The sequence below is a fragment of the Panulirus ornatus genome, chromosome 9 (genome assembly GCF_036320965.1).
Source record: "Panulirus ornatus isolate Po-2019 chromosome 9, ASM3632096v1, whole genome shotgun sequence".
Taxonomy (NCBI): Eukaryota; Metazoa; Arthropoda; class Malacostraca; order Decapoda; family Palinuridae; genus Panulirus; species Panulirus ornatus.
The window spans coordinates 10668834-10681696 of NC_092232.1; the positions used below are offsets into that span (position 1 = coordinate 10668834).

Sequence of the window (12863 nt, forward strand, 5' to 3'; positions counted from 1 at the left end):
AGGCTCCATACAAGATCACCTTAAGTGGTCCCCCCACCATACAGGCTCACCTTACGTGGTCCCCTCACCATACAGGCTCACCTTACGTGGTCCCCCACCATACAGGCTCACCTTACGTGGTCCCCCCCCACCATACAGGCTCACTTACGTGGTCCCCCCCACCATACAGGCTCACCTTACGTGGTCCCCCCCCACCATACAGCCTCACCTTACGTGGTCCCCCCCCACCATACAGGCTCACCTTACGTCGTCCCCCCCCCACCATACAGGTTCACCTTACGTGGTCCCCCACCATACAGGCTCACCTTACGTGGTCCCCCACCATACAGGCTCACCTTACATGGTTCCCTACCATACAGGATCACCTTACGTGGTCCCCCCCACCATACAGGCTCACCTTAAAAAAATCGAATCTTTGTAGGTTCTACGTGTGATGAGGCAAGTTTGTGTAGACACCTTGATTACAACACACACGAGCAAGTCGTACCTAACATACCTGGACATGAAGGGGCTGGCCTCCCAAGAGACACTTCCCCAAGGGCCGCACAACAGTACTCTATGGGGTTAACACGTGAGGGAACGAACAGCAGGCAGACAGGCGAGGGCTGGTCGGTAGCGGCCGACAGTGGCGTTGGTGTCAGTAGCAACGGTATTCCCCCCCCCCCCCCCCCCACCAGCATCGCCACGCCAATCACCCCTTAAAACCCCCCACCCCCCGTAAAAAGGGGAGAAAGTGGGGGGGGGGGGAGCCTTTCATCCTCACATCACTTGCCATCAAACGGACCACGGGATCCACCATGACCAAACCATGCCCGCCAACTCCGGCCCAAATATCTCCTCATCGGGGGGGAGTGGGTGGTGAGTGATGGAGGAGACACGGACCTCTCAAAGGGAAACATTACGGAAGTGTGTGGCGATGTTGACGGAGCCGGTGAGGGGCAGGTATCAAGATCCTCCACACAGACCCACCCATCCCACTCCCATCACCTCAGATGGTCTGACGTCGACGGTGACAACCTGGCTGGGGACCACGAGTCGTGTGATCTACGCCTCGTATCAACTTCACATGAACGCATTAATCTCCGCCATCTATTTTTCATCCTGTGGGGACACTCATTGCCACACACACACACACAACACACAAACCGTGATAAGAACCTCAAGATATATTTGAATGATACACAATGCAAAGTGTGTGTGTGTTTAGTGTGTGTGTGTGTGTGTGTGTGTGTGTGTGTGTGTGTGTGTGTGTGTGTGTGTGTGTGTGTGTGTGTGTTTCGTGTGTGTGTGTGTGTGTGTGTGTGTGTGTGTGTGTTTAGTGTGTGTGTGTTTAGTGTGTGTGTGTGTGTGTGTTTAGTGTGCGTGTTTAGTGTGTGTGTGTGTGTGTGTGTGTATACTCACCACTGTGATGGGGTAGGCGGGGTTCAGGATGGTCATGAGCAGCACATGGTTGGGTTGTTCTGGCTCCCCTTTCCTGGAAAGAGAACTTGGTATTAGTCAACATACAAATCAACGAATTAAACCTATCTATCTATCTACCTATCTATAAATATATAACAAAAAGATGACACGAAACCTCATGCTGCCTGGATATGATGCTAAAACTCGTAAATGAGAAGGAGGAGGAGAGGACATCCCCCCCAGCATGATGGAGGTGGGGAGTGAGTCAGTATCATACCATCACAGGCATTCGACACATGTGACACACTGGCAAGACTCGTCCACACATCATGAGGCACATGCCGGAACACGAGTGTGACGTCACGGGAGGGAGGAAGGCGGAGGGCTTCTCAAGAGGTGTCGTCCCCCAGAAGGCACTCATTCGCCCTTCCTCTGTCACCAGAAGACCCACACTTGGTGCCAAACGCCAAGCGGATGACCAAATCTGCTCCCGATCCATGGCCAACAACCCTTCCCCTCCCCCAACACCACCATCACCACTACCCACCACCTTAGTCCATTTTGCATTGACTTCGGCAGATAAGTCCGACGCGATGTACGCTCAGAGTAGCCGGCGCACAGCGTTATCCTCGACGAGAGAGCTCAATGAAGGCCGGAGATCATACAACTATAGGGTGTGTCTTACTCCACCTCGCAAGCAGACACGGGAGTAACGAGCCAACGATGTTCAAAATCAGAGTTCCTCCTGTTCGAGTTACCATAAGATGGACGACCTGATAAAGCTCTACGGCAGCCGACATGACATGTGGGGCAAACATGTCTCAATCTGGGCCATCTCGGATGAAAGGAAAAATAAAAAGTATTGGGGGCAAAAAAAGAATCTATGCTCTTCTGATACCTTTAGACCAGACACTTTATCAAAAAAATGTAGAAAGGTACAGTCAGATACTAGAAGAGTACTCCAACCATACTGGAGCGATTTGGTATACTGAAACGATGTGGTATACAGGGGTCGACGTGTTGTCAATGGATTGGACCAGGGCATGTGAAATGTCAAGGGTAAACCACTGAAAGGTTTGTGGGGCCTGGATGTAGATAGGGAGCAGCTGTTTCGAGGCATAACACATGATAACTAGAGAATGGATACGAGCGAATGCGGCCTTTCTTCGTCTGTTTCTGGCGCTACCTCGCTGAAGACGGATAATGATCAAATACGAAATATAAGGCGACAACAATAATAGGAAAAATCAAAAGTATCTGCCGCGCACCAAACACTGATGGGCAAAATTATAATAATAATAACAACAACAACAACAACAACAACAATAATAATAATAATAATAATAATAATAATAATAATAATAATAATATCAACGACTAAAAAACTATCACCACCTCTTATGAAAAACGTCGGAGGGACTTTAGGATTATATAAAAAAAAATGATTAATAAATGCTGGTTCACTGGTATGTAAACCATAGCACCAGCAGTACAGTACATCATCCTTCTAGGTATATCACTTGCTGCAGTTCAAGTCTCCAACCGGAGAAACACCACGCTGGTGTCGACCTCATCTGGCACCCAAAAGAAAACGTATACCAGGAGAGCATAAAAAGAGACGGGTGGTGGCAGCTTAGGGCCAGCCAGGTCCAGTCCCACTTAAAAACAGGTGACCGCCCGCTAACCCGCCCCTTCTTCCATCGTGGCGCTACTGTTGGTGGTACACTACTTCAGGAGACCCGTGGCTAACGTGGGTGAGCCACGGCAGCTCTGGCTATCTCAGCACCTCACAGTCACAGCGGGCGTGGGCTGGATGCAGCCGGGTGGTAGTGGAGCCTCAGGAACGAGTGAGGTGGCAAGGTACATACGGCTCCCCAACCGTCCGTTACACAAAACCAATTATGGTGCGATGTGAGAGCGGCCCTGGGGTTCCCGGCACTGACCAAGGACGGGGCCGGGGCTGTGCAGGACAGGCAGGCCGTGGGTACAGCCAGACGCAAGGGCCAGCCCGGCCCGGGCCGAGCAGGGGGGGAAGTGGGGAGGCAGAGGGGCCAGCCTGCAGGAAGAGGGAGAGAGAACCGGCTCAAACCGAGACGGGGTTAAGCAGGCCCAGGACAGGGAGTACAGACGGAGACAGCCTCGCCCCAAGGGCCGGCAGAGCCAGGCCAGGACCAGCCAAGGTCGACAGGAATGGGAGGGTCTGCATCGATCCCGGCAGGGCCCTGCACCTACACGCCCACCACCACCACCACGCCTTCACACTCACCTTTACCTCACCACACCCACGACCCAACTTGCATGCCTAGCCCCCACCCCGCCCTCCACACACACACACACCTAACCCTCACTCTACAGCAGGAGCAGCTGTCTCCAGCTGCTGCTGCTCCCTCCACCAGCAAGCACAACAGACGACACCTATTAAAACAGCACGCCACTTCCCCCACCCCCTTCCCATCCCTCCCTTCCCAGTCAAAACATCACGTGCGGCTGCAAGACCCATGCACTGCTTCCCAACTCCGCTCACAACACCACCACTGCTGCTGCTGCTGATGATGATGATGGCTGCCTCCTCTCCCACACCTCTCGCCTGTCCTGCGCCTCATCCTATCATGAATATCTCAAGAGACAATAAACTACCACACAATTCCTTGCTCAGGTTCATCATACTTGGCAGTGTTGGGTTTATCATTAATTATCATCGTATTCCGCAATACGCCACGTAGAAGGGTCTACAACCCGCCCAGTGGTGGTCATTAAGTTTAATTATCTCTGGGCGGTGCGTGAACAGGGCAAACCAGGGAGGACTGACTGGCTCTTACGATGCCTCCTCCTCCTCCTCCCGTGGAACAGCTAAGCTGCGGGATTCTCTCGCCTCTTTTTTACCTTTCCCTCTTCGTGTCAATTTCTTCCTTTACGAGTCATGTTTACAGAAACTTGGGGACCCAAGATTAACTTCTACTTTCTTTATCTATAACTTTTTCTCCTTTCCCTCGAGGCGGCCTTAATTGGAGCACTGATATCTGTCACTGTCATGTCGGTCCTGGAGTATACCAGGCGAAGTCTTCCGAGAGTCTTAACCCCCCCATAACCCGGGCTGGGTCCAGGTTGCTGAGTGGGTCGTTGGTCGACTAAGCTGTTGGAAGCAGCACCCCTCACTCAGGCCACCACAGCCCGGCTGGTCTGGTCCACCTTATGGGTACATCGTCAAATGCCCTCTTGAACTTCCCAACCGTGCATTCCAGGATCTTTCTGAGAGCAGATGGCAAAGTGGTAAAGAGTCGTGCCTCGTGATGTGTGTGTCCCTCTCTCTTTGTGCATAGTCGCACCTTTGGACTTCGGAGGTAGTATATTACAAAACTTCCACGCCCGTCGAGCCGGTAGGATGCTGTTTCCAGATGTATGTCGAGTACCAAACCTTCTAGGATCTTCGAGGTATAGATGATATACCTCTCCAGCCTGCCATACGAATATATCTATGGAAATTTCAGTCCTTCCCATTGCCTTACCTCATTAATACAGGATATGTAAGATCTCTGGAACCTATCTAAATCCACAATTTCGCCCGCCTTGTAGGGCGACGATAGAGCGCAACACTTTTTCAAATCGTGAAGAATTAGCGTCTTTTTAGACCACGGTAGCAGCTGCGATGGCACGAGCCAGACAAATAACAAGGCGGTAGGCAGGCAAACCTATGTATGATATGGGTCGTGGTGGTGACGGCAACACCAGCAGACCCACACAACACCTGGGTCGTGGTGGTGACGGCAACACCAGCAGACCCACACAACACCTGGGTCGTGGTGGTGACGGCAACACCAGCAGACCCACACAACACCTGGGTCGTGGTGGTGACGGCAACACCAGCAGACCCACACAACACCTGGGTCGTGGTGGGGACGGCAACACCAGCAGACCCACACAACACCTGGGTCGTGGTGGGGACGGCAACACCAGCAGACCCACACAACACCTGGGTCGTGGTGGTGACGGCAACACCAGCAGACCCACACAACACCTGGGTCGTGGTGGGGACGGCAACACCAGCAGACCCACACAACACCTGGGTCGTGGTGGGGACGGCAACACCAGCAGACCCACACAACACCTGGGTCGTGGTGGGGACGGCAACACCAACAGACCCACACAACACCTGGGTCGTGGTGGTGACGGCAACACCAACAGACCTATACAACACCAACACGGTACAAGCGTTACACAACAGGTGCAGTGATAACGTAATGAAGACACTGAACAAATAATAAGATATGGCGTTAACTCCAACAACGCGTGGGCGGGAGACGATAAGAGTGTTGGGGGAAAAAAAGAGGAGGGGGGGGGAGGAGATGGGGGGGGGGAAGAATGGAGATGGGAAAAACAGAAAAAACAGAAAAGTGGGAGTAAGGAGAAAGATATGAGGGACGAGAGTATGGGAGAAAGAAGACGAGAGAGAGAGAGAGAGAGAGAGAGAGAGAGAGAGAGAGAGAGAGAGAGAGAGAGCTACGGGATAGGAAGGCAGGCATGCAGGTGGAGAGATGTCCTCTCACACTTAAGAACAAGTCATGGGCAATAAATACGTGATCCGACCAAGGCCATCCCGGGTGTAAGGAATATAGTGTACGAAAGAAATGAACACCATGACCAACGTCAGCTCCTCAGGTGTTTACGGAGCTCTCGTAACATGAGAGAGGTTATAGGACGAGAGAGAGACGAAAGAAGAAAGACTTCCGCAGCTTCGCTGCTCGAGGTAAGGCGGGGGAGGAGGTAGGGTACCTTTACCGTCACTCTTAGTATGGCTCGTCTCCACACACAAGATATGGAAAGCAGCAGGCATGCGCGTGTCACGGGTCCAAGCCTTGGTGATGGCTGAGGACACAAGGAGGAGGCTTACTGTGACCAGTGGCCAAAACAATACCCATAGAACTGGCAGAGGGAAGCAACAAACCAACACGGCGCGCGGCCAGAGAGGGACGGCCTGGAGAGAGGCTGATGCCTGGAGAAGTATTGAGATGGATGACACAGGATTCTCTCCTCTCTCTCTCTCTCTCTCTCTCTCTCTCTCTCTCTCTCTCTCTCTCTCTCTCTCTCTCTCTCCACGCACAGCTGGTATCTACCACCAAAGCTCTACAATATATAAACCGGTCAGAGTGAGTGATAATCGCCCACGTGGCTAGCTAGACAGACACTTGGCCAACCATAACAGCTGATGCCGCCCAGCTGGACCACCACACTTCCCCGGCACAGTGGCCTGCTGGACCGCCACTGTGGTCCAGCACAGTGGCCAGACGGGGCTGCTACTGTGGACCAACACAGTGGCCAGACGGGGCTGCTACTGTGGCCCAACACAGTGGCCAGACGGGGCCGCCACTGTTGCCCAGTACAGTGGCCAGACGGGGCTGCTACTGTGGTCCAGCACAGTGGCCAGACGGGGCCGCCACTGTGGTCCAGCACAGTGGCCAGACGGGGCTACTACTGTGGCCCAGCACAGTGGCCAGACGGGGCTACTACTGTGGCCCAGCACAGTGGCCAGACGGGGCTACTACTGTGGCCCAGCACAGTGGCCAGACAAGGCCGCCACTGTGGTCCAGCACAGTGGCCAGACGAGGCCGCCACTGTGCCCAGTACAGTGGCCAGACGGGGCTGCTACTGTGGTCCAGCACAGTGGCCAGACGGGGCCGCCACTCACCAGATACCCAGCCCCCATCCCCTGGCATAAATCAGCCTTAAGTTCATTTAGTGCGCGAGGTTCATGTTCATGTTAATTGGCGAGGCCGTGTGGGAGGGAGGTCGTTAATATCTGGTATTGCAGCAGTGGCAGCCGCTGCACTGATAATCGCCGCCAGCTGTGGCACCCATCCCGGGGAACACTACTGCCTGCCTCTCCTCCTCTTACCTACACCTCTACACTCGCCTCCTGACAAACGACAACCACCACCATGCTGTTCGAGGACTGGGAACCACCTGCGATACTTACCTCTGGTATGGGGCACACGGAAGCGATGCTTGCGTTAAACGTGAAAAAAAAACATATCTTTTTCACACGGTTAATTGTCATTCCCCTGCACATAAAAGTGAGAAATCCCCACTGCGTCCAGAGCCTGTACGACAACTGCACTTTTTATTCTCTCGTTGATAAATCCCTATGTTAGCGGGCCAACAGGCACGCTTCCGTAACCCAACCGGCGCGGCGGGGTGGTGATGGTGTGGGCGGCGGCGGCGGTGGTGGTGGTGATGGTGTGGGCGGCGGCGGCGGCGGTGGTGGTGGTGGTGTGGGCGGCGGCAGCGGTGGTGGTTGTGGCCCAACCCACCCCACGCCCCACATCTTTCATCACGCCCATCCATTTCATTCCCGGCCCCCTTTAGCGGCAAGCAGTGCCACCCCTTACTACTGATCTTACATCAAACTGACGTAATTACTGTGCTACACTTACTGCTGTCCGAACGATGCGCACTGAACAATATCCACAACGACCCATCATTAAACTCGCTTACCACACCGTCTGGACTATTGCCCCAGCGTTAAAATGGATCCCTGCACTCCCCCTCTACTACTGTTGCCCAATTTCAAGCTGGCTCTACTACTACTACTACTACTGCCCAAACTTTAAACTAGATTACTGTACCACTACTGCCTTGACTTTTAAACTACCTTACCGTACTAATTCTGTCCAAACTTTCAACTGGCTTTACTGGGCTAGCTAGCCCTACTGACGCCCTAACTTTAAAACTGACTTACCTTACGCCCTAAGGCCCTAACTTGATAATGCCATTTTCGAACAAGCTGACCGATGGAATACTGATATATTCTACGGATGTTCCAATTCTTTTTTTTTTTGGGGGGGGGGGAGGGGAGGGAGGGAGGCAGTTCTACCGGTGGTATGTGTGACCCATACCACCCAAAACACACTCACAAATGTGCCCCACTCATATGACTGGGATACAGTCATGGCCCTCGGTACTCGCATACGGTCAAAACTGTGCCACTGTGTGTACGACACACACGCGCTCTTGAAGGGAATACAGCGAGGGAGACGAAATGGGACATAAGACACAAACGAAGGCACTGGACATAAACAGAAGGCACCGAGAGTCGTTGGTCTCTCATGGAAGGTGCAGGATCAGAGAGAGAGAGAGAGAGAGAGAGAGAGAGAGAGAGAGAGAGAGAGAGAGAGAGAGAGAGAGAGAGAGAGAGGGTGAGAAAGCCCTGGTGTGGAAGCGTCCACCGGCGCGCGGCAACTCCCGGCCACCCATCACCCGCTATAAAAGACGCCGGAATCAAACGAGCTGTGAATCTAAACTTTAGATAGACTTGGCCGCAAGTTGGCTCGAGCAATCCGCAGCCCCAGAGGATTAACCCGCCGCTACCCTCACCAACCCACAAAACAGGAACACAGAAATTATATATATATATAATATATATAATATATATATATATATATATATATATATATATATATATATATATATATATATATATATATATATATAATTCTTTCTTTCATATACTCATTAGGATCTCTTTCTCGGCACAGAACACAGGGCATGCTCAAGTGTGTGAGCGAGTCCTCTCCCACCCCCACCACACAACACGACCTCTGATGTTACATCTAGGAACACTACCACGGGCGATTATATACACGCGATATACACAACGGAAACTGATCTGCCCGGAGCCTCTCACAACCCCCCCCCCCCCCAACACCCACCCACCACCACCATCACAAACACAATGTACTACATCACGGTGTTCAGCTCCTCCTCCACCACCTCCCCTGTATACGAACCAGCGATCAATTCTCTGGGGGAGAGAGAGAGAGACGAGTCCCCAGTTCAGATCCCACCCGGGGATAACGCTTCAGCTTCCCCAAGCCAGTGTGGCGGGGAAGATGACGCTCAATCCATTACCAATTATTATTGGATTACAATATACCCTGGGACCGAGGTGGGAATGACGCCATAATAATTACATAGGCTTATATATATATAAGCATCGTTTGGATATATATGGGGTGAAGTAAGCAGGCATGGTGAAGGATAACATAGGGAGTCGAAGGTCTGGGGAGAGGACCTTCTGAAGCAGGTAATGTGTCCTTATGGCTTATCTGGAGTGGACCCTCTGTCGCAGGCACCCTTGGTGACCCCCTCCACTGAGGTGACCAACCTACGTGACACCCCCAGTAGACCGTAAAGGACCACAGAACCTCTGTGACCCCAGCACACGACGGCGACCAACCTATTTTTCAGCAGCTGATGGTCTGCTCGCGCCACTCATACCCAGGCAGCCCGTCGAGCGCCAGCCTGTCTCTCTCAAACACACACACACACACACACACACACACACGAGCGCATCGGGAGGGGATATGAGGAGAGGAGATACGTACGTGATGTCAAAAGGGAAAAGGAAGCGAAGTCGCAAGTACGCCTTCACCACCTGTGATGGAATAAAGGGCACACGTCTGAGACAGTCTCACGACGATGGGTAGTCCAAAAATAAAAAGTCCAGGCCAACTAGAACAGCAGCACCCGCCTGCCTGCCTGTCTCTCGCATTATGAACTCGGGACTCAACCTCGGCGTAAAGTCCCCAAATATCACCGTGTCACTGGCTCTGGCCTCCCAACCACAGGGTCATGGCGTCTCTTACCCCTGATGCATCGACACACTGCCACCGTAGTGGTGCAGGACCTGCAATCTGCGCCGTTCCCTCCCTCCCTCCCTCACATTCTCTCTCTCTCTCTCTCTCTCTCTCTCTCTCTCTCTCTCTCTCTCTCTCTCTCTCTCTCTCTCTCTCTCTCTCTCCGGTCGCCATGCCATAAACGAGCGACGATGATCCACTGTGATATGGCTCTTCCATCCACCAGCTATCGTGGGGGGGAAATGACGCTCTTAAGTTCCATCTTAACAGACGAGGTTAGGGGGAGGGTGGTAAGGGACGGGACAGGACCTAGAAACTATGTGGTTCTTGCCAAGGCAACTCGTACCCGGCTGGCAACAACGCCTACCCTACATGTAATCCCGCTAACGCGACAATCACAGAGAACGAAGCAGTAACGGAGACAGGCCGGCGCCTGATGTACGCACGGGCCAAAGGAAAAGATTGTCTGCCAGTCACGAGACGAACAACAGCTATGTTACACCTGCATGAAATCCCATCAGCATCGGTACTGGACCTCAGGAATTCTCATTGGCTTCATGCGGGTAGGGTGAGGACCGCATGCGGGCAGGGTGAGGATCCGGAAGTTCAAGGTTGCGGGTGGTACACATCGCAATGAGCACCCTTGTGTATGGAGGAGAACCAGCCAGTTGTAGCGGGTCAGGTGTGACACGAGATGTTTACTCACACACCAGTAGCAGCTGGCGTGGTTCATCGGGCGGCCACCACGAGGCCCCCGCTTGTAGCAGGGACGGTGGCCAACCGCCAGTGGCCAACCCAAGGGGGTGCGGGCCCAGGATGGCCCGCCGACGGCCGGCCCCCCTGAGTGAGGGGCCGACCGGCCAGCTCGGGGAAGCAATAGGTTATCCAGCAACGTGGAACATTGATCCTCATCTCCCGGTCCCACGCTGCCCCACCCCCCCCCCCCTCACACTGACCTCACTCCCTCACACACTGCTCTCCCCTCTCATCCTCGCCTGCCTCCCGAACGCCCTCACTACACCGCTCCGATAACTAATATTAATCCTCACGTTGGCGGAGAATCCTTAACTACTAAATCGCTGGCATGGACACATACATACATAAATACATACAATCAATAACGCACACAAACACATTGTTAGGTTATGAAAAGAACACAAGACAACAACGAAACAGAATACATGTCTGGTCTTTCCCTCGCTATATTCCTAGAGTTACTGTCAACCCTATGAATAATAATACAAAAAATACTAAAAGGTGAAGAGAGGGAGTGGGGGTTACCCTCACCATTCACTCTTTCACAGTCACAAAATAAACAACAAATATCGGGGCCAACAAAGGCTCGCTCCCAGGAGCACCTATGAAATACAGAAACGCTTTGATCCGGCACCTTCCCTTCCTCTGTAAGGTGTTCGCCTGGTCTTTGCTTCATTTCCCTCCCCCCTCACACCTCTCCCCTCCCTCAACCAAAGAGTAAACAGTCCCATTTTGTCACACTATCATTCTTCGACCATGCATTCTTTCCCGTCTCCACCAACGTCCAACGGCAAGAAGGCCACGGCTGAATTCACCTCCCCATACGCCCCTTCATCAACATGTCCTCCTACCCATACACTCCCTCAGCAACACCTGTAACCTATACGCTCCCTCACCAATACCTCCTCTTACCCATACGCTCCCTCATCAACATCTCAACATACCCATACTCTCCCTCACTCGCCCAACACCTCCACTTGCCAGTCTAATACATCATGAAGCTCAATAAGCAGCGTGCGGACCATTTGTGAGGAGGAGACGAGAGGTACACGGTACATACATCACCCAGCTTGTGAGGGCCAACTCCGCCTTCTCCCGCCATTACAACTCATTTTAGCACACACCATTTACTTAAAACTCGCTCAGCCCGCCATACTTCAACCCCGGCTACACCCCCCAACCCCCTCCTTAACTTTTACCACCACCACCACCCACCCACCACCAGCAGCGACTAAGTTTTGGGTTTTTCTTCCCAACCAACAAGGACGGTGCTTCCCCCGAGCACACAGACGCCCCCTCCCCCCCTAACACGAGGCAGTTAACTGTACCAGTGAAAACAATGGACCACGATGTATATTACCCAACAATAGATTACAACGTCTCTCTTGACAATGGTTTATAATGCCACATGATAATACAATCAGACTCCAAATATAATCCAAACCTTTTTGAAATACGTTCAACACCCACATCCCGTTGCAAGCCGTTCCTCCCACTCCAACAGAACTAACCCTAAAATTACCCCCCCAACTCCTCGACTCTCTCGTCTCAAATCATCCCCAACTCTTAGTCGACTCTCGTTTCCCACCCGACTAGTGCCCGCCCTCGAGAGAGAGAGAGAGAGAGAGAGAGAGAGAGAGAGAGAGAGAGAGAGAGAGAGAGAGAGAGCTGGGCTATACCAATACCACAAGTGGCGGAAACCAACACCCCTAACAACGCCTGATTTCTTCTACCTCAGGCTCGGCTCCTCCTCCTCCTCCTCCTTGTGCTGTGTCAAGAGAGGTTTTCCCGCCACCGCTCTCCACCGTCACCTCGCGTGGGAGGCGGGCAAGCGGCAGCATACACACGAGGAACCGTTTCTTGTGGAGATATCGAAGCACAAGCCACCACACACACACAAAGTAAATGCCAATAACATTGACGGCAACATGGGACGACCCGAGACAGTTTGAGGAGCAGCAGCAGCAGCTGGGACAACAAAGGTGGAGGGCGTAATACAACAAGCGGACGCGTAACATTTCCCCCCGCGGCTCCCGAGGGAGGAGAGGCCGATATGTTCGGCACCAGCTGGCCACC

General features: G+C 52.8%; 1 protein-coding gene across 29 annotated transcripts in view; it reads right to left on the reverse strand.

Moving 5' to 3' along the window:
* sm (heterogeneous nuclear ribonucleoprotein L) overlaps positions 1–12863 on the reverse strand; it is a 443801-nt gene that overhangs the window by 93368 nt on the left and 337570 nt on the right. For all 29 annotated transcript variants that reach the window (XM_071664637.1, XM_071664635.1, XM_071664627.1 and 26 more), the window contains one exon: positions 1402–1474. In XM_071664637.1, the coding sequence (XP_071520738.1) occupies positions 1402–1474 (73 nt within the window). The remainder of the gene's footprint in view (positions 1–1401; positions 1475–12863) is intronic.